At 39.8% G+C, this 20847-nt stretch overlaps 2 protein-coding genes across 3 annotated transcripts; one reads left to right on the top strand and one right to left on the bottom strand.

Annotated features, from left to right (window-relative positions):
• Positions 1–1251: 1251 nt before the first annotated feature.
• arl3b (ADP ribosylation factor like GTPase 3b) lies at positions 1252–4625 on the bottom strand. Its single transcript, XM_075456870.1, has 6 exons — positions 4548–4625; positions 3360–3503; positions 3131–3247; positions 2984–3034; positions 2348–2533; positions 1252–2260 (listed from the first exon to the last, which is right to left on the bottom strand). Exons 1-6 carry the CDS (start codon positions 4548–4550, stop codon positions 2213–2215), a joined length of 549 nt encoding a protein of 182 aa, XP_075312985.1. The 5' UTR covers positions 4551–4625; the 3' UTR covers positions 1252–2212.
• Positions 4626–6893: 2268 nt separating this feature from the next.
• On the top strand, positions 6894–19187 carry sfxn2 (sideroflexin 2). Of its 2 annotated transcripts, none has more exons than XM_075456868.1 (12): positions 6894–7198; positions 11023–11261; positions 11356–11526; positions 11615–11713; positions 13821–13896; positions 14144–14229; positions 15097–15157; positions 15668–15734; positions 15820–15869; positions 15956–16005; positions 16101–16148; positions 18476–19187. In XM_075456868.1, exons 2-12 carry the CDS (start codon positions 11107–11109, stop codon positions 18573–18575), a joined length of 963 nt encoding a protein of 320 aa, XP_075312983.1. In that variant the 5' UTR covers positions 6894–7198; positions 11023–11106; the 3' UTR covers positions 18576–19187. The 2 variants fall into 2 exon arrangements, with proteins under 2 accessions (XP_075312983.1, XP_075312984.1); XM_075456869.1 differs by lacking the exon at positions 6894–7198 and adding an exon at positions 7277–7458.
• The last annotated feature ends 1660 nt before the right edge of the window (positions 19188–20847 follow it).

The raw sequence follows: 20847 nt of genomic DNA, 5'->3' as shown, positions 1-20847 counted from the left end.
CTAAGTGGTTTGAGTGCAGCAATTCATGTTACCGAGTACACTTTACAGTATTTTCCCTCAGAGGATCTGAAGTTTTCTAAATAGGATCAAACTACTGCTGTTAAACTAACTGCATCAGGGTAAAAGGTTTATCTCTGACACGTGGAGAGGTATAACGATCATTTCACATAAAGAAGAAAAGAAAATAATGTGCCAAAAATAGTAGAAGGGCAGACTTTAGTCTTTCGAGTTTGGTTGCATTCCACCGCTGGGTGGAGGTTGAGGACTGCGATGCTGTCAAACAGATGTTTTTTCACGCCCTCTCAACATGTGGGTGGTCTCCAGTGAAAAAGCAGCCCTTGCAGGTGGACCAGCCTTGTGTTTCTTTCCAGATATTTGTTACTTCAGCTGCGGGGGAAGAATCGAGCTGCACAGATTCTGCTGCTCAGCCTCAGGCCCTGAGGCTCTAACAGGTGGACACAGCACCACCTGCCTGACGCTCCCGCCTGTCTTAGCAGATCAAATCTGATTTCAGATTGTAGGCTTCCTTCTGTAACCGTACTCTCACAGAGATACGACTTGTTATGCCACAGAATTTTGTAACACAGGATGTTATTGATCCTTAGCAGTCAGCGCTGGTGTAAACCCAAAGCGTACGGGCAGATAAGAATAGCACGGGCCTTCATTTCCAGTTATATTCTGTTGCTAAACACAAAATGATTTGACATTTAATAATCAAACTGTTGGGTTGCTCAAGTCAATATCTCCTGGTCTTTTTTTCTGGTGACAGGATGCACATCTACAAGCTGTTCAATCCTAGTGGTTTTCTGTGTCAATTTTTTCATTTGAATAATTTTGCATGATTTCTGAGTTCATTGTGTTCTCTGAATCTATTTGTACCTGTTTTGGGAGATTTTGTACAGTGAAAGAATAAACTTGTCACTTTTTTTCCTTTTTCTGTCAGATTTTTTGGGATAATTTGAAATGTTTTGATACAAAAACCGTCTGACGGATGATGTGTGTCACTGAGAAACTTTATGTTTTTTCTCTTGTAACAAAACCATTGTTTGGAGGACTTTCACTGTTTGTTTGCTTTCATCTGAGATAAAGTTCACCGAACACCGCTTCAGGCAGCATCTCTGTTGGGAGACTCGAGTCGTTCGGGTGACTCCCTGAGGCCTCAACACACAGGTCGGTTGCCGCCACAAACACCCGATTGCGTAACCCGTGAATGTTTGTGACTGGTCGTGCAGCAAGCGATTCAATTCAGCAGTTTCTTCAAACACTTTAATTATGTTTTTATTCACATACATTATCTTAAATTCTGGACAGATTACATTCAAGAATATCAAAAGGAAATGCTGAAACAGTGAATTCCCTTTCTAACCCAAGAAGCACATAGAAATGCATTGGAACATACAGTACCTCTGTTAAAAATCTGCCAGCACATATTAGATATGCAAACATTATAGACTACAAAGTACAGCATGGTGACAAATATTCTATAACATGTGCATAACGTAACATATGAACACAGGGCCGTGCTATTTACAGTTGATCCAAAATGTAGTGTCTTTTAATCCTTTCAATTCATCTTTTTTTCTCTTTTTTTTGTTTACATATTAACACTAAAAGTATTTTAAACTATAGTGGGGAGAGTTGGACCGATTCTCATACACACACCACGCGAGCAGTTGTCTGAAAGCACTCTACTTCACCATAAATAAAACTATTACAAAAATATACCTCACTTCAAGCAGAGCCATAGCAGTAAAAGCGCTTACAGCCATAGTGGAATGATTCAAAAAGAAAACAAACACGTGAAATGAGATGGAGTTTGACGGGGGGAGGAAGTGAGAGGTTCGGTTTCCAGTACAGGGCGTGAAAAAGCTTAAAGGATTCCTGTGAAAGACAGCAGATTAATGGGAATGTTTGAGGCTACGACGGGCTGGGACGGCGATGGTGACGTGGAGGAGCGGAGGAGTTTCCTTATATGGGTTTCCTTTGAAGGCAAGAGCCCCTCGTTTTGGTGGAGTGCAACACGGGAAGATGTGCTGAGATTAGTAAACATCAGTGATGCGGGGAGTTAAAAAAAGTCCACGTTGTATTAGTAGTGTGTGTACATTCACAGGTAAATCCCATCGTACTAAGGCTCAGGAGGTGCAATGTGTTGTCAGAGTGTGTGTGTTTGTGTGAGCTGCTCCTCCTGAGTAGTAGAAGATTAGAAGCAAAGCTATTTTTTCTTAGAATTGACGCTCTTGCAGACCCAATTCATGCCCTCCTGAAAAGAAGAAGGAGCAGTGCAGTGAGAAGACTATAAAGCGTCATGAAAACAAATGCATCCACGCGAGGAGCTATCTCTGCTCACCTGGATCCCCTCACCAGTGAGGGCGGAGCAGGACTGGATCTGCCACATGCGATCCCGGATGGTGTGCAGATTGAGCCCCTCTGCGATCTCGGAGGCTGGAGCTGCTGTCAGGAGGTCCTGCTTGTTTGCAAAGATCAGCACAGGAACGCCGCTCAGCTTCTCCTCATCCAACAGCTCAGCCAGCTCCTAGAAAAAAAAAAAAAGCACACATCTTTTGATCAGACACGCGTCCAGTGACAGAAACACCGGCGATTCCAGAGGTCTGTTTTAATGACAACCAGAGCTTCAGAGGATGATCTGACTCCTGTTAGACTTGACACATGATTTCCATTACAGTTGACTGGACTGGGGGGTAAAAGCATTTGTCTGGAAGGAATTCCTGAACCATATAAACGCCATATGGAAATGCTATTATCAGTCCTGTGCATCGGCAGAAACAATCACCGGTATCAAAGTCTTTGAAGGAAAGTGTTCACGTGCAATCCATCTCGTGTGATTGCGGCCACAGAGGTGAAAGTTTCGCACCTGACATCTAATTAGCTTTTCAAAACATGACACATCACTGGGAACACATTGTGAATTGAGATAACGAAATATTCATCACGTGCACCCTGACCGTAAGTTTTTTGTACATACCTGACCCGTTTCCTCAAACCTCTTTCTGTCGGCACTATCAATGACGTAAATCTGAAACAAAATGGTTTCCTTATTATTAACGTGAGCGACAGATTCGAGTGAGACCAGCAGATCAAAAGAGCAACTTAATAAAAACAAATTCCTCACCAGCACATCGGTGTTTTCAAAGTAGTTTCTCCAGTACGGCCTAATCTTCCGCTGACCTCCAATGTCCCAAACGTTCAGTTTAAATCCCTGAGACTGTACACTCTTAATGTTAAATCCCTGTAGAAATCAGGAAACATCAAGCTGGTTGGGCAGGTGCAGCAGATAGAATATACATCTTCACAAAAGCAAGGCGATGCTGGTGTGTTGTAAATGGTGATGTATTTGTTACCTGTGTGGGGGTGATGTGGCTGATGTCCTCAGATGCCAGCTGTTTGAGCAGAGTGGTTTTCCCACCGTTGTCCAGACCCAGCAGCAGTATCCTAACCTCCTGGTCTGGTGTGCTTTTTAGCTTACGAAGGATGGACAGCAATCCCTGCAACGAGCGGTGAAAACATCCATTTGAGGTTACTTTACCAGGCAAACAGATGTGTTACTGAACTGAGCACAAGGAGTCATTGGTCCTTTGGTCTTACCTCTAAATCTGTGTATAACAGACATAAAAAGCAATGCAAAAGAGTCATAAACAACGTGATAGTGATCTAAAGAGCCATCCATAGAAAAAAAAAAAAGATAAATACAACAGCTAGAGATGCACAATATCCAAAATGAGAGGCAAACTTCTTACAAAACAAGAGAAAATTTAACAAAATGTGACACCAAAATAAACAAAAACAAGACACAAAAGGACCAAAACTAGACATTAAAGATTATATGCTGCACAAAACAAACACAAGAAGATGCGAAAGGATGCAAAATAGAACAAGAATCGCAGCTGGAGACACAAAACAACCACGAGTCCTATCTACACTGTCTGTGGTTTGTTTCTGTCTCTTTCAGTCTGGGTGTCTTTGGTCTCAGCAGGATAAGTTAAGAGCCTTTAACAACTCTGTGCCATAGGGCACGCTGTTTCCTAATCCGTCCATGGCCAGGGGGACAGGAGGAGCACTGTTTCGCCTAACCACCATTATAGAAGCCCATTTCTTCCCCTCATCCACCTGGACTCCTCACTAACAGGCCATCCAAGTGCATCTGTAGTTATCTCTGTGCATTTTCATAATGAACAAGCACTCTCCTATCGGTACCGACGCAGGAGGACAGCAGAACCCGTGAGTGGCTACTCGCATCATTTTCTTTGGTATTCTTGAGCTTCTGTGGCTAGCTGTTCCCCAGCAGGGCCAGTTAACGGTACGCAAACAGGAGCTACACGGGGCTAGCGTGCTAAGCTAATCTCCCCTGATAACTCAACGAAGCAACAAGGCAGCTTTTCCAGCTGAGGGTTTTTCTCGTTAAGATGCAGACGGTTGGACTCATTAAATTTGATCTAAATACAAACTGGCGCTAGTAAATGTAAACATGTGCACGTGCAACGCCTGATGCTTACACTTAAAGGCTAATTATAACGATAAATTAGACTTACCATCTTGTTGCCTTCTCTCCTAGAGACGCCACCGAGGGTTACTAAGGGGAGTGACGTCAGACGCACAGTAAGCGTAAACTCGGGTTCATGCTGCATTCAAGTTACAGCGGACAAGAGTTATTATTTTTCGAACTCAGGAATACTTTATGCGAAATTATCTACTTTTGCTTTGATTGATTATGAAGCAACGCGGTTCGGGGCATAGCTGTCTGCACCAAGACACAGAATAACCACAAACAACACAGATGCTATGCGTATTTATGCTTTACCCTCTAAAACAGGAACATTTTGCAACACTTTATTGAAATATTGCATCTGTTCTTTTTTTCTTACACATGTAGATACTTTTTGTTACTTTGTTAAGTACTTTTTTTGCTATTTTTCTCTCGGTCATTTGCGTCTAATTTTGCTCATTTTAAACTTTTGAGGCATGTCACACTTTCTGTCTACATTTGGTTGGATTGCTTCGATTCGTGGCTATTCTTTATCCCTTTGTGGTAATTAAACAAAATGCCCGATATTGTTTATTTTTAATATTTTTACCGTCGGTATTTCTTTTGTAATTTTGTATGTTTTTTGTTTTTTTTTGTCGTTCTGTGTTCCAAGGTAGATCTTATTTATCCCTTTTCGTAATTCTGTATTTAATTTTCATTGTTGGATTGTTTTAAGGTTGTTCTGTGTGGCATTGTATGTTTTCTTTGTTCTTTACACTTGATTTGGTTGTAATTTGTCTCACTTTAGTCGTATTACATCTCTTTATTATGTCATATTTTACAGCTTTTGGTGTTTTGTCTTTGTGTTTACATATTTTCACATTTTCAACTCTTTTTGTTCATTTGCGGATCTTTCTGGTATTTCTATAGATAACTGAGGCCCCTTGACTCGACCTGTTTTGTATGAGGCTGGTGTATGGAAGTTTTTCTGTGCCATCAGAGTTTGAATACGAATTTCTAATATCGAATTTTTACAGCATCAAAATCAAGACTGAATTTGTAAAACCAACTGTGGAAAAAAAAAATCTGTGGAAAAAGAACCAGACTTAACTATTTCTAGAGATATGGTAACTATAGAACTCTGTTGTAACCTAATTTCTTGTTTGGCAAAATTTTTTATTCATAAACAAAGAGTGCTAAGATCATCCCCAGTCTTTAACATCTTTTTATCTGAATTTCAATTATATTTAAAATCTCTGAAATGTATTGAATCATACGAAGTCCTGACGGAATTTTTGATTGAATTGCCCCCCAATGTATGTCAATCCTAATATACGAATCCCCTTGCTGTAAATTTTATTTCTTTATTTATCTTTCTTATCAACAATACCTTCATCCCTCTTCGAAATACTATGCCTCTACTATGTTATCTACAAGTTATATTGTTGTAATTGCCTTACTTGTTTGTATTTTCTTGTTTGTGTTTACCTTGTTTAAATAAAGTTAAAAAAAAAAGAACCAGACTCAACATCCGTAAACAGGGAGAAGCAATCGCTCCCTGTCTCGATTCATCAGATCAGCTCAATAGATATTAGCAGGGGTGGAGCAGCGATTTTAAATGTGGGGGTCTTACAGGGGGGGCACATGAGCCCCACATCAAGCCCATAGACACGACGCTGAAGTTGGCATCAGATTCGCGAATTAAATGGATGGGCATAAAGGACCATTTCACTGCATTTTTTTGCATTTTAATCGCCCTAAACTAGATCCTGTATGGAAACTACAACTGTTACACTGCTCAAATCTGGATGGAATTATTCTAAAGAGGCTGTAGATTCATTAAAACCTTGTTTGGGATTTGTGAAACCTTTTTCTGATTTGTGAAAATGCAGAACAGGGAAAATTTACTGCATTTTTTTGCATTTTGATCGCCCTAAACTAGGTCCTGTATGGAAACTACAATGGTTACACTGCTCAAATCTGGGTGGGATTATTCTAAAGAGGGTACAGAGTCTTTAAAACATATTTATGATTTGTTAAAACTTTATTTGGTCATTGAAAATTCAAAAAGGTGAAATCATCTTGCTGTAAAAGTGGGGGTGTTGAAACACCCCCATCCCCCACGGGTGCGACGCCCATGGATATTAGTAATATCTATTACTCAATTTTATTAACACAAATGGCAAATAAAGTAAACTCACTCACCGAAGCACCATCACCTGTTGGTGGACATGGCTGATCTGTCCAATGGAGCGTAACTTGATTGGCTGCCGTTGGATGACTTGAGACAGGGATCGATTTCTTCTCCCTGTTTACCCGGATGTTGAGTCTGGTTCTTTTTCCACAGAATTTTTTTAAGTTGAATTTTTTTTTTTACACTGTTGGTTTTTCAAATTCAGAGTCTGATTTCGATGCTGTAAAAATTCGATATTAGAAATTCGTATTCAAACTCTGATGGCACAGAAAAACTTCCACACTGGCGTGAGAGGCTTTGTCCTGTCGTTAATAGCGTTTTATACAATTTGACATGAATGCAACACCAACCTCAAGTATGGAGGACGAGTTTATTTAGCTTCCCGCTGAATGTTTAATAAGAAAAGAGAAAAAAAACACCATATTGTGTCATTTTGTGGACAATATGTGCAGATAGATGTAATAAGCTGCAACAACTAATTAGTTTAATCCTAACAGGAAACCGAGGACAACCCCACCACGGAGGTAATTAGCTAACACAACAACTGTGCTTCCTCTAGGTTTGTAAGCTGTAAACTCGTGCATCAGTCAGACGTGTTTCCCCTTCAGCCCGTCAAATAAATAACGTGTCAGGTTTGGTTTTCACCGGTTTTCACATGAGGAGCTGCCCCAGCCTTTGATTGGAGGATGGTTTGCCACGTGCACATTTCTTTACTACAGTGACCCATGAGCACATTTTTTACCTGACAGGTCGCTCCTTGTGGCGCTTGGAGATCTCCTTAAAGGTATGTTTCCTGTTTCTGTGGGTGCGGGTCGCAGCCGGTGGGTCGGGGCTTTGGTTGTCCGCGTGTTCCGCCAGAAATCAGACTCAGCCGGTAGCTCGAGCTCGGGGTTGCGTCACCCTGTCTGACATGTTTTTAAGAGTTTTCCCATCTCTCAGGTCGGTAAACTTACACACAGGACTCCAATACAAACGCATTTTCTCTGTTTCTCTTTCTATTACAAACTGCGTGTCTGTAGTTGAACTGATTTCGCACATGCGCGAGTTTACAGCTGTTAACTTCTGCAGATGTACTGAGGTGCTGGACGTGCTCTGGCCTGCAGATCCATTTTGTCAAGCTCACGTTTAATCTAAAAAAAAAAACTTCATCTACTGTAATAATTGTAAACTACACGATGAGTTACTCTGAGTATTTTATTCTCACGTCATTTTACACTTCTCCAACTCCCCCTTAATGCACCATTTGTACACCCCCTGACAAAACTGTTGTAATCAACACATCTGGAGGATGTTTATTAAGCATTTCTGTCTCCTCTGTGAGGAATAAAACACATTACTCAAAAGTTGATTCATGTAAAGGGCAGATTTACTGGCATTCTGGACACTGTCTGTCCCGAAGAAAAGTTTGAGCGCTCTTTGCTCTTTGTGACAAGGTGAGTCCTCATCCTGATCTGACCTTAGCATCACTGATGGGAAAAGTGTCCACAGAGATAATGACCCCACATCATCATTGACTGTGGAAAAGTGCTTGTTGTTGTCACCAGACAGAAATAATTCAGTGTACTAAAACACAATGACTTCAAAAACTGACTGTATGATACAATAGTAGAGTTTCACTCCAAAAAATATGAGTAAAAGGCACAAATGCTGTTCTAATTTCCACATATTATTACATTAATCAGATTATTTTGACAGGAATTTTATGAAACTGGTCTGTTGTCTGGATTATCTTGTAGATTATTCAGTCAAGTGTGTAACAGTGTAACTCAGTTTTATTCATATTGTGCCGTTTCACAACAAAAAGCCACCTCAAGACACTTTACATACAGTAACACAACAACTGCAACTACGCAAGCACTCGGCGACAGTGGGAAGGAAAAACTATTTTAACACCAAGCTTAAAATTAGGGGTGTCCCGATCAGTTTTTTTTTGCCTCGGAGTCATTTGATTTTGAGTATCTGCCAATACCGAGTCCTGATCCGATACTTCTACAGTACATTAAAAAAATGAAGAACAGCGACGAAACAGATCAAGGACGTCCCTGATTTTTTAAAAAAAAATTTTATTCACCTTTATTTTATCATTTACCACTTATAAACAGAGCACTTCTGTGAGGTAGCTTGAACAAAAAAAGTAATCAAGTAATACAATTTTTTTTTCACATTGTAGTTTAGTGAAACAATTTCTAACATAAACACGAGCAGCTGCTTGACTTGAAATACCCGACAGGCATGTAAACAAATAAGCAAATAAAATTGCCACAGTGTTATAAAGTAAGGCCAGTAATGAGCTTTTCGGAACTGCACTCCTAATTCTTACTCTCCTCCTCTGGCTTCACTGAAGGAAATGTACAATTTTCTTGATGAAAACCAACATTTCTACCTTGTCAGCTTCAAGCTGCTGCCGTGTTCTGCTTCGCTTTACGGTACGTAGCAAAGTGACGTCATGCCGGATGCTTTGTTTCCGTGTGGAGTTGAGACGGTCTGACTCTGTACCACCGCATTACAGTAAATACTAAGCTGTTATTTTTTCCCATTTGTTTTGAAATATTATAGTTCTGATTAAATAAAAAATAATAAGAAGAATAAATATACATATATAGATAGGCTAAATGCTATAAATGGATGAAAAATAGTTGTTTTCAGCGCTAAAAATGGCATCTTCATTCTGCTTGTCTTCTCTAAACAATCATCTAAAATGAACTTTAACTATTTTTTATTTTGACTCCTGCATCAGCTCACGCTTTAAGCATCTGATACAGTCTTAGTTGCTGTTTAGTGCCCAACAAAACATCAAATGTGTCAGTCTAGACACTTGGGGTTTGTCAATTTAATCATAGTTTTCTTGATGAATATTCTGCTGCTGAAATTAAGCAGCTTTTGAAATGTGAGGATTTGCTGCTTTTCTCAATTTGAAGAGTTTTCGATTGTTGGAGAACAAAATGAACAAGTAGGCAGCTCCAGCATATGCAGCTGCAGTTATACATGTATATGTCCTGGTATGTAGAGCCACGTTGATTTTTGGCCTAAGTTCTGTGTTCCCCGCCCACGTCTGCGGGCCTTTAACCGACTTTCTAAACAAACAGTTTCAGAAACAATCTAGTTCAAGCCAGACTGAACCTTCAGAGAGCTGATATCCCCTCTCTCCGAATGTGTCCTGTATTTACTTTTCATCTAAAACTCACAGCAAATACTTAAAGTAATGTAATAATGTAAGATGAACAGTCCAGAGGGGAGTTTGGATACCCTGCACTGCAGTCAGCAGGTTTTTACTTCTCTGATTGGTTAATATGAAGCACAACGCTGCAGCTTTAGAAACCCAAAATGACTACCTGTGGAACCATTTACCAGGAGGTGGTCAATGATTTCTAGTGGAAATTGGGGCCTTGTGAATGTTGAGGGAAGAATCCAGAGTTGTGTTTGTCCAGGGATGTGAGCACAAGCAGCAGTTTCCAGCAGCCTTGGTGGTTAACTTTAGAGAACCAGAGCTGTACAACTACAACTCTGTGATATTCAGAGTGAAGGTATCTCCGCAGGGTGTGGAAGGATCACCAACATTTGATGCAAACATGGGCACTATGTCGAGATTAAAAGACCTGTTAGCATGAGAAAAAATCAGCTCTCCTGACTACATGATTAAAGCACTGTTTCCATCAGCATTAATGATGTTAAAATATGGGGGAAAACGCAGTCGGAGACTATTTTACATAATCATTTACTTTGCTTCTAATGCTGATAACCCATACTTACATTTAACTAAATTTGGAATGGAGGGATTTCACTTTTTTATGAAAAATTCTTATTTTTATAGTCCTGTCAGTTGTCTCAGCTGCAAAGATATTGTGTTTACAGGAATAGAAAAAAAACACAAAGTGGTAAAATATCACTTTTGAAATGCTGGAAGTGTCAAATAATCTAAACTAAAGCTGTTAACTCTCCCAGTAAACAACATTTGTGCGCAAAGACATTTTCAAAATCTACCGACCTGCAGGAAATGAGGTTAGAAATACACATCACAACTTTACAGAAGCCCAGAGAGATGTCACCAAATGTTTGGTTAAATTTACAGTCACGATTGGACAAGTGACCAATAAACTCAGCTGATCTGTCGTCTGATCATTGCAGCTCTACACACACACACACAAGCTTTTGTTTGTGGGAATTTTGACCTCGTCTGACCCTTTAAAAAAAGTCTGTTAATGTTAGATCAGCTCAAACCAGACAGGACACGTGTATAACTATTAACCAGTTTATATTTCAATCCCAAAATGAAAATCCGTTTATATTTATGTTTTTATTCTTCACTAGACATTCAGCAAGTCGTATCATTCTTTGTCTGTTTGTCCAGGTTTGATCTGCAGCTGCTCAGTGACTTCCTGCGGCGTGAACACTGTGACTTTCGAATACATTGAGCTGCTTTTCGACGGCCACAATGGCTTTAAGCTCGTTCGACATTGATGCGCCACGATGGGATCAGTTTACGTTCATGGGCCGACTGAAACACTTCTTTAACATCACCGACTGCCGAACTGCGCTCTTATCTGACCCACGACTAGATGAAGCCAAAGCTTTAGTAGAAAGCTGCAGGTAAGAACTTAACAAAAATAAAGAAGGAATGCTTCCACAAGATGGTGGAGAGTGTCCACTGGTGTGTTTATTTAGTGTTTATGGATCTGTGCAGGGCAGGATCCATCCCTCCGGGCACCACAGTGGAGCAGCTCCACTATGCAAAGAAGCTGTACGACTCGGCCTTCCACCCAGACACGGGAGATCGTATGAACCTCATCGGCCGCATGTCGTTCCAGGTCCCCGGGGGCATGGCCATCACTGGGTTCATGCTGCAATTCTACAGGTAGCGATGAGGAAAAAGGACATGCTGAACTTTACCACATCCTCCCGTTTCACAGAGGAACTTTAGTTTCTTATCTGTCTGTTTTTAGAACAGTTCCTGCTGTGGTGTTCTGGCAGTGGGTGAATCAGTCCTTCAATGCTCTGGTCAACTACACCAACCGCAATGCTGCCTCCCCCATCACTCCAAAGTAAGATATCCTGTTTGACGCTGTTTATATTTGTCACTGCAAGTGTAAAAATCCAGATGAGATTGAGGTTGTATGGAGCTCTCTGTTGGCCAAAGTCCATGTCGCTTGTTTGATATTCCCACAAAAAGTAACAAAACATAAATGGCCCTAACTTTAGCAAATTGGGACATCCTAAAGATGGATTCAAACCAGATGTTGAAAGGACATTTTCCAGCCGTTCTTTTCCAACTTGAAAATGACAGCAAACTCCAGTGATTTCACATCACAGGATCAGACACAAAGCGAGCTTCTGCAGTTTTTATCTGATCCCACGTACAGCCGGTTCAGTTCAGTTCAGAACAGTTTTATTAGCCATATGTGGGTTAACACAGTAGTACAATAAAATGTGTTGGACGAGATGAAACGGGATTGGATTAAACAAAATAAAATACTGTAAACCATATGAAAATGGGTGTTTATGCCCATTGGTTTGTAGCAGCTCTTGTTCAGTAAATATCAGACATGGCGGATTATTTTTAACAGATGTATGTGTTTCTGATACCAGATGGCAGTGCATTCAGTGACATGCAACCAGAATTTCCAACTTCCAACTGGGAAAAAAATAGGGAATGCCAATCAGAGCTGTGATATCCTAGTCTAGATGTATTAAACAAGCTTTAGACAAACTAATGTTGGAACATTATTTGCTATTTTTTCTTTAGTTAAGTAAACCATTGGCTAATGAGGGGAAATAGCTGAATTCGCTGTTGATAACAAAACAAAAAGCAAGAGGAAAAGGGTTTGGATGTCTGAGGTACAGTGAAGTCTTTAACGAACTATGCATCCTAGCCAGAGTTTGGTTGGGGTATTAGGAGATGCGTATTAGTCAAGATGTTAAGCACCTCAAAGGTGATTCTTAGGCACCAAATTGTGTTATCTCCAGAGGAAGTCTCCCAGGGGAAATCCTGATCAGTTAGCGTCTCTATAAGCTTACCTACTAAAGATATTGTTGCAACTAAACTGCTTAAAAGTGCATTTGTTGATCACTTACCAAACAGGTGCTCCACCACAACACTTTCAACTAAAGAAACAGTGCATTTGTGTATAAAGGTGCATTTCGACCAACAACATCCACACTTTAACGCCCTGAGGTTTGGTTTGTTTGGAGCTAAAAGACCATTTCAGCCCTGCGTCAGAGCTCTAAGGTTCAGGCTTGATTAGGCAAATTAAATCCACCAGAACGTGTAAAAGCAGGAAGTCGGCCTCAGCTGTATTTACTCAAAATCTGTCCATGTTACACACTTTTATGGGGCTTTGGATGTTTTTACCTATGCTTTAGAGCAGAATCACTGTAGAACAATCACATGACTGTTTTATTTCTCTGATTTAACTTCTTTCTGGTCACAATCTGAGCTCTGTCCCTTCGTTAATTCTCGAGCTCCCAGAGATAATTGTCACAATTTGATAGTTGCGTTATAAACTAATTAACATCTATTCCTGTGGGACGACTTGAAGGTAACAAATTTTATGAGCTATTGTGGAGATTATACCTGAGACGAGTGAAGTTAAAAGGCAGAGATAAAACGCAGGGAATACACGGCCAATCAGAAATGGCCAGCTCTGTGAGCCTTTCCCAGATAGTCTCAAAAGTAATACCTCCCTACCATGGCCTTTTTATGGGCTGAAACGCAGCCCCCAGGACTCTTTTCTTTATCCCCTGATTCTTGCAGTCAAAGTGAAGAAGGTTGAGGGACCCCTAAAAGACCCTGGTTCTTGGAAAAGATTCCTAGTGTGGAAATTAAGCTTTAAAGAAAAGTGGGATGCATGGTGGTGTGGTGTACATGGTGTACCCCGCCTCTCGCTCAATGACAGCTGGGATAGGCTCCAGCCCCCCTGCGACCCTGAACTGGATTAAGCGGATATAGAAAATGGACGGATGGTAAAGAAACGTGTTAAAAGGCATCTGGACTTTATCTGGAGACACGAGATGCCTCAAATGACAGGTGCTAATGGAGTGTTAATAACTGTGATTCTTAAGTTAACTGTTAACATGTGGCGTTGAGGCTGTTTTAAATAACAGTATAATCTTAAAAGGGCTTCTGTTATGCGTCTCCCTGGTGTCTCTCAGGCAGATTGGAGTGGCCTATATTACAGCAACCAGCACAGCTTTAGCAACAGCAGTCGGACTCAACCTCTACACGAAGGTAACTCGTCTGGAAAATTTGAAACAGTCGCTCAGATGTCTCCTCTCTCACAAGAACAGTTGGTGTAGCGCACCTCAAGAATATGAAAGTACCAAGATCTGATCAGTCAAGTGCAAAGTTTTTTTTTTTTCTCGGGGTACTTAAGCCGAGAGAAAATAATCTTAATTCAATATCTACTTACTCGGATGATGAGCTCAGAGCCATTTCTCTGATGATTATGTGGGTTTCTCTCCACTCTCTCCTGCAGAAAGCTCCTCCTCTCGTGGCTCGCTGGGTGCCGTTTGCAGCCGTTGCTGCAGCCAACTGTGTTAACATTCCCATGATGAGGCAGCAGTGAGTCCTCAGTTGTGTTACTCCCCAAAATATATGTGACGGCATAGTGGGCTGATTTTATAGCCTGCAGGCCGAAATGACAGTGAACAGAAATGTTGACACACATTTCCTGTCAAGGTGTTTAGGCAAGATTGCCGATCTAAAGATGGTGGTGAGACGAGTGTCATAGAAAGTAATCTTGGTGGTGTCAAGACAAATAAATCGAGCCATGCCAGGCAGGCCCCTCAGCAGCGCTGCATTAAAAACCGACATGATTCTGTCATGAAAATCACTGCATGAAATCAGACAAAAATGGTTCAACATCCCTGAGATGACACATTTGACACGGCATCAAAACATATTTGGAATTAGGTTTATGTTATGTTGTGTGCAGCAGCCTTATGATGTTAGCTTTTGTGAGTGTTGTGTGTGCAGCCTTCCCTCTACAGCTGCAACATGCCGTTGAAATAAAGTTAAATGAAACTCACCTTGGATTCTGTGTACAGTTCAGGATGTCCTGACCCTTATCAGCAGAATCAAATACAAAAGTAGTTTCCAGACACTTCAGCAGACCCATTTCTGCACCTGCACTTTCCACCTTTGCACATGCTGTCGTTGTCCATTATCTATTGTAGCTTTAGAAAACAAGTATGATGGCATTTTAACCATTTTGGTCCTTTGATAGTGACTGAATCATTTTGAGTTTTGACTTCAATCTCTGAAATACTTGTTTTAAACAATTGAACATCCCTGTTTTAGTTGTGTTTTAGGTACTGAAGCTCCTGCGCTTTTACAGAGAAGTAAAAATACCAGCTTACTGTTCACATGTATTACAGAAAAAGGAAACTCTAGCTTTTCTGTCCAGCTGAATTTTCTCTGTTTTTTCAGGGAAATCCTAAACGGCATCGCTGTCACAGATGAAAATGGCAACAAACTGGGCCACTCTAAGGTCAGTACTCGGCACACTAAACTCCTGTTTTGAGTTTATGTCAAAGTCAACTGTTCCAAATGGACCTTACGAACGCGAGTGGAAAATCTAAGTTCAGAAGAGCCCAATTTTCTTTTTCTGCATGTAGAGAAATAAACACAGCTTCCTCCAGATTTAGTGTTTTTCTGTTAACACTAACTAACTAACCACCATCTCAGACTGTACTTTATCTCGTGACTTATCAGATTAAGAATAAGAAAAGAAAGCTGTTGCTTTATACTCTGATAATAAACAAGGAAATATAAATTCTTGGTTCTTTTTGTTTAATTTATTCCTAATTAGATATTGATACTCTTGAGTTTCCATTTATCTATGAAATGACATCAAATAAAACTAATTTTGCATCTGATGTCAAAGGGATATACACACATATGTTGCACATTGTTTTAATGGGTTTAGGCTGCTGTAATTTATCTTTTTTTTTCCTTTGTTTATTAATACCATTGAAATGTTCTCGTATCTCTTGTGCAGAATGCTGCAATAAAAGGCATCACGCAGGTGGTCATCTCCCGGATCACCATGGCAGCTCCAGGAATGAGTATGCAAAGATGTTATTGGATAAAGTTTAATTTCCAAATACTACACTGAGCTCCTCTCTTAATATTCCCCTTTCCTTCTCTCAGTCATCCTCCCAATCATCATGCAAAGGCTGGAAAAATACAAGTTCATGCAGGTTAGACCTTTGTTGATCACTGTTCTGCTGCTGAAGTCACAGAAATGTGTTCAACCGTCTTCAAGTCTTCTTTCGTCTGTTCACAGAGAATCACGTTTCTCCACGGACCATTTCAAGTAATGATGGTGGGAGTGTTGTAAGTACAGAGGGTTACAGGGTCAGATGAGTTTTAATGTCTTCCACAGTTCTTTATTGTCAACTTTTGTTCTTCTTCTTCTTCTTTTATTAAAGTTTGATCTTCATGGTGCCCGCTGCGTGCTCGCTGTTCCCTCAGAGATGGTAATAAAACTGTTTCTATGCTTCTGACGCATAAAGCCTTTAGAGCTAATGGAGAGTTAAGACCACAGAGGCTTTGACTGTCCTCTTTGTCACACATATGTTCGAGTCACACAGGCACAGACAGAGCAAATGACAATTTTGGAGCTGTTAAAGTGAGACTAATTACAGAAAAATAAAGTAATGTGGTGAGAATGAAGGGACGGGAAAATTGCTTGGCTAATTAACGTAGAATATGGAAAACAAGACAAGAAAAACAAATTAGTTATTTTATATTATATTATGAGTTTCTCTGTCAGTTTAACTTTACGTATTTAAACACGAGAAGAAGTTTAAATCCTGAAATCCTGCAGTTTCTGGTGAATCAGGCTTCACTAGAGAATATACGTCTACATTAACATCGCTTTCACACGCAAATATCAGATCTGTTCCGGACAAAGGTCATATTTTGACCCAGACTCTCGCCGCAGCTGCTCTCACAGCTGGAAATATTTGAGTAGCATCTGAGTAGAGAGCTATAGGGACATGATGCGAAAAGTCAATCATTATTAGTCAATAATGAACAATGAAGCTCTCAAACGACTGTTTTAGCATTTTATCAACACCACGTGAATTAGAACCAATGCCTTGTATCATTGTGCGAGTGGAAATCAGCGTAAAGGTCAGAATGAAAGATTATGAAGCAGCAGCTCCTTTAAACACGAACACCCGCTCACAGTAAGTGCTTTCGAAGATCAACTACTATATTCAGACGTTGCCTCACTCGCCGATCTTCCTGAGTTTTTACTTTGGAGCATGCTGGCAAATCAGCTCTGAACATTTGTGTTCTCACACGTTGCTCCCCCAGAAAATCTTTGGAAATGTCAGGACTGTAGTGCCTGTGTGAAAACAGCTTAAGTCAACTCAAATTGTAAAGCAAATAGCTCCAAATTATCAGGTTGCATAGCATTGTTCTGTCGAGAACATCATAGCCCATGAAGTTGATTGTTTGTAATACTGGAATAGTGAGTTGTTATAAATCTTTGTGCAGTGTTTTGGTGTCTAAAAACCCTTTAAACTGATGATTCTGTGTCACTCAGACTGGACTTTGTGGATAGTCTTGGGGTATAACACAAAAACCTGGAATTACTAATGTAAAGACTTTAGTTAAACATCCTGACCAATCCATTAAATTTAAATTGCTGTATTCATCTTTATTCTGTCAGATGACCTCACTGTCATAAACTAGCTTCTGTTGCCCCATTAACAGATGATTTTTATGGCCAGTGATCCAAACCACAAAATAATAACCATATGAAAATAAAAAATGCCAGTGAGAATAAAAGAAATGGTGAGCTCAGCTGTATTAAATCCTACTAGAAGGGCAGGAGAGGACTCAGAGCGTTTAATGACAGCTGGACAGATGTTCAATGTGAGCTTCAGTTTTGATGAAGACAACAAGACTGAGCTCAATTCTAAAAGTTTCCGTGTGTTGGATTTACAGATTCTGCTGGGTCAGAGATGAAATTTCTGCTGGTTGATGAAGAAAGTATGAAATTGTGAAAGTCAAATATAAAATAATGTGGAACATTTACTTCTAAAAGCTCCACAGGATCCTTAAAAATCCTGAAAGGGCTTTATTTTCCTTTTTTAAAAACAAACAAACAAAAAAAAAACTAAATACTAACTTCAGAGCCATAAAATTTGTATGAAAAAATTATTTCAGACCATAGAACTGAAGATAAACCACATTTGGCTTTTCTTTGTGCATTTTTATCCCCTTTGTGCAGCCTTTTTGCACCGGTTCTCTGCAGGCCATCACATGCTCTCGAAACTTAACCCTGACAGTAACATGATTCAGGAAGTAGACAAATGATACAGATAAGGCCGAGCTGAAGACGGACACAGGAGTTGTATTGTTCTAAATAAAAACTGCCAAGGTTAAAGAAACAATGGAGCGGTGTCACGATTTCACCACCATCTTTCAACATGTGCTTTTGCTTCTAGCAGCGGAGAAGTATATTTACTTTAGTGATTGATTTTCGCTGTGGAAAGGGGTTTTAAACTTTGTTTATTGGGCTCTTAGAAGCCCTAACATTTCATGTTAATGATTGTGTTAAGTTCTTTTGCATCCCACAAGCAGGAACCTAGCAAACTGGATCATAAAAATGAGTGAATATGTTAAAAATAGAAGTGTTTTACTAATGAATGACATATGTATACTTAAAACTTAGTTCCTGTCTTATAATAATAGATATTTTTATGTTTATATGGATGAAAATGCGCTCTGTGGTTCATGTTTTCGTTAAATCTGACCATTTATATCCTTCCATGCCTTCTTTCTCCCGCAGCTCTTTGCCTGTGTCGAAGCTGGAGCCTGAGCTGAGAGCCTCCATCATGTCTCAGTATGGAGACAGTGTACAACAAGTTTACTTCAACAAAGGCCTCTGAGGCCAAGAGGGCTGCATAGCGTTTTCTATGTGGCACACAGGTCCGGACACATGTGTGTTTATGTAGAGTGTCTTCGTTTTTTTTAATTATCAGCCAGGATGAAATGCTAGTTTTCTTATATTTCTTTTCCAAAGCTTATCTTTTAAGAGCTTTTGATCAGTCGTCTTTTTTTTTTTTTTTCCATGTGTTTAGGCACTGTACTCATGTTCAGACACCAAATGACGTCATCTCAGGAACAGTTCATTACTTTGCCTGGTTAAATCTGTTGGGTCGTCTGTCGTGATGTAACTCATCCATTCTTGTTTTCTTTGGCTGTCTGTTGGAAAAGGCTCCTTCGGCCTCCTTTCAGTCTGTGCCTTTTGCAGTGTGGCAGCAGCTACAGAGAAGATGCATCTCATGCACGAAACCTTAAAGAGCCTTCATGCATGAGTCAAGTGTTAAACGGTCGCAGAGTGTCGTGGAGGCTGCTGCCCTCTTCTGCCAGAAAAGAAAAAAGAAAAAGATGTCAGATTTGTTCAATTCATCTGACTGAGTTTGCCAGTTGGATCATTTCACTTTGCAAACCCTGAACTGAACATAAGCTGCAATAAAACCACTCGAATCTATAAACAAGGTGTGTAACTGTGGCATTTTTTGAAAATAAGACAACATGTGAGTGTTTTAGTTTCAGGCTGGGTTTAATTAATAGTTTGTGGAGAAAAATAGCCAAAGTTTCAGCAACACTAAGATAAAATGAGGAAAAACTCATCATCTTCAGTCCCTGATTTGCGTCTAAAAGACATCAGACAACACGGAAAAGGTCTCAAATATGAGTGCTTTCACATTAATCTGCACAGTATCCCTGTTTTCATCTGTCCAAAACGCTCTAAAGTTTTATTTTTTATCATTAACAGTAGAATACGGTGATGAATCTTTTGAAATGAGTCATAAACATGTGCTTCAAACAGTATGAACAAATCAATGCCAGACATCACCTCTACTGGAATAGGCAACTCCAGATTTCTTCAGAGGCTGAGAAATAAAAACTTTCAAAGTTTTCCAGGAAACAGAGTTTAGAAGGCTGTTTTAAACAAAGTCTTTCCTCATGATGGGTTCAAATACCCAGCGATCATTACTATTAGAGCTGAAGTGATTGATGCCCAAACTGATCAGATGTCTGGAAATTAATCAGCAGCTATTTTAAATGCAAAAATGCCCACAAATGGTGGATTCCTGCTTTCCATATTTGACGGTTTGGTGCTTTAATTCTCAGTCTAATTATTTGAATCATCACGTTTAGTGAATAGATGCGAAGTTTGAACTGCAGCAGAATGACCTCACTTTGTTCTCAGAGTAACTGTGAGGAGATTAAAAAACATCCTGCCTTTTTTTTTTTCTTTAATCCAAACAGTTCATCAACATTTGTCACTGGGAGCTAGCTGTAAACATTGAACAAGTTTAAGTTAATTTTCCTGATTGAACCTACTTAATTTACTTTAATTTAATTCAAACTCAGCTTACAGCTTTCCTTTTCCAGGGTATTTTTACAGTTTGGTGTAAATAATTTTTACTATGAGTATAAATACTTCCTCCACCATCAGGACAACAGAACAAAAAACAGAGTAATAAACAACTATCTTAATCTACAAGAAGAATTATGAGGCCCACTGCAGATGAACTGGTCCTCACCTGTTTCCTGGAGGGTCACCATCCTGTGAGCTGTAGATAGCTTTTCAGGTCAGCCACTTCTTCTTTTGTCCTCCACTTGTCCAGATTCCTCAATCCTTTTAGGCCTGATGCTTCAGCTTCCTCATTTTTTTTAGACACAACATGCTGGTTCTGTCAAGTTTTCAGCTATCCTCTCTGCTTTTTATGTCTTTACGCTTTTTGCAAAAGGCCGCTTGTTATAAAGTACTTGGTATTCAAAATGGGTTCTTTGCTAAGTTGCCTGTTATGTGCAGACACAACACTGGTTCATTTCTTGACTTTGGAGCCTTTTTAATGCTTTAAGGATTCGTATGTCAGTCTGAAGTGGCTTAACAAACAAACACATTCTTCTGAATAGTCAGTTACAAAGACAGGACTGGAAGTCATTTAGAAAGCAGCCAATATCCAAAGAATGTTAAAGACCTTCAGAAAGCCCAGAGTACTATTGATCGAGACCAATTTAAAGGAACACAAGACAATCTGGCTCCTTAGAAGCAAAATATAAAGAAATAAAGTGATTCTCAAGATTTTTGCACAGTACTGTACATTTAGAGAATATTACCTGTTTTCTGAAATAGTGTGTTTA

Source organism: Odontesthes bonariensis, chromosome 23, assembly GCF_027942865.1.
Source record: "Odontesthes bonariensis isolate fOdoBon6 chromosome 23, fOdoBon6.hap1, whole genome shotgun sequence".
Taxonomy (NCBI): domain Eukaryota; kingdom Metazoa; phylum Chordata; class Actinopteri; order Atheriniformes; family Atherinopsidae; genus Odontesthes; species Odontesthes bonariensis.
The sequence above is the reverse complement of the archived record's forward strand: the minus strand, read 5'-3'. Positions and strand labels throughout refer to the sequence as shown.

Excerpts from the sequence above, each read along its gene's own strand:
- arl3b (XM_075456870.1), bottom strand. Across the intron at positions 3,035-3,130 it reads TTGAAAACACCGATGTGCTG|ATTTACGTCATTGATAGTGC; the intron begins GTGAGGAATTTG and ends ATTTTGTTTCAG. Across the intron at positions 2,261-2,347 it reads TCACTGGTGAGGGGATCCAG|GAGGGCATGAATTGGGTCTG; the intron begins GTGAGCAGAGAT and ends TCTTCTTTTCAG.
- sfxn2 (XM_075456868.1), top strand. The coding sequence starts at position 11,107 with ATGGCTTTAAGCTCGTTCGACATTGATGCGCCACGATGGGATCAGTTT. Across the intron at positions 14,230-15,096 it reads ATTCCCATGATGAGGCAGCA|GGAAATCCTAAACGGCATCG; the intron begins GTGAGTCCTCAG and ends CTGTTTTTTCAG. Across the intron at positions 16,006-16,100 it reads GTAATGATGGTGGGAGTGTT|TTTGATCTTCATGGTGCCCG; the intron begins GTAAGTACAGAG and ends CTTTTATTAAAG.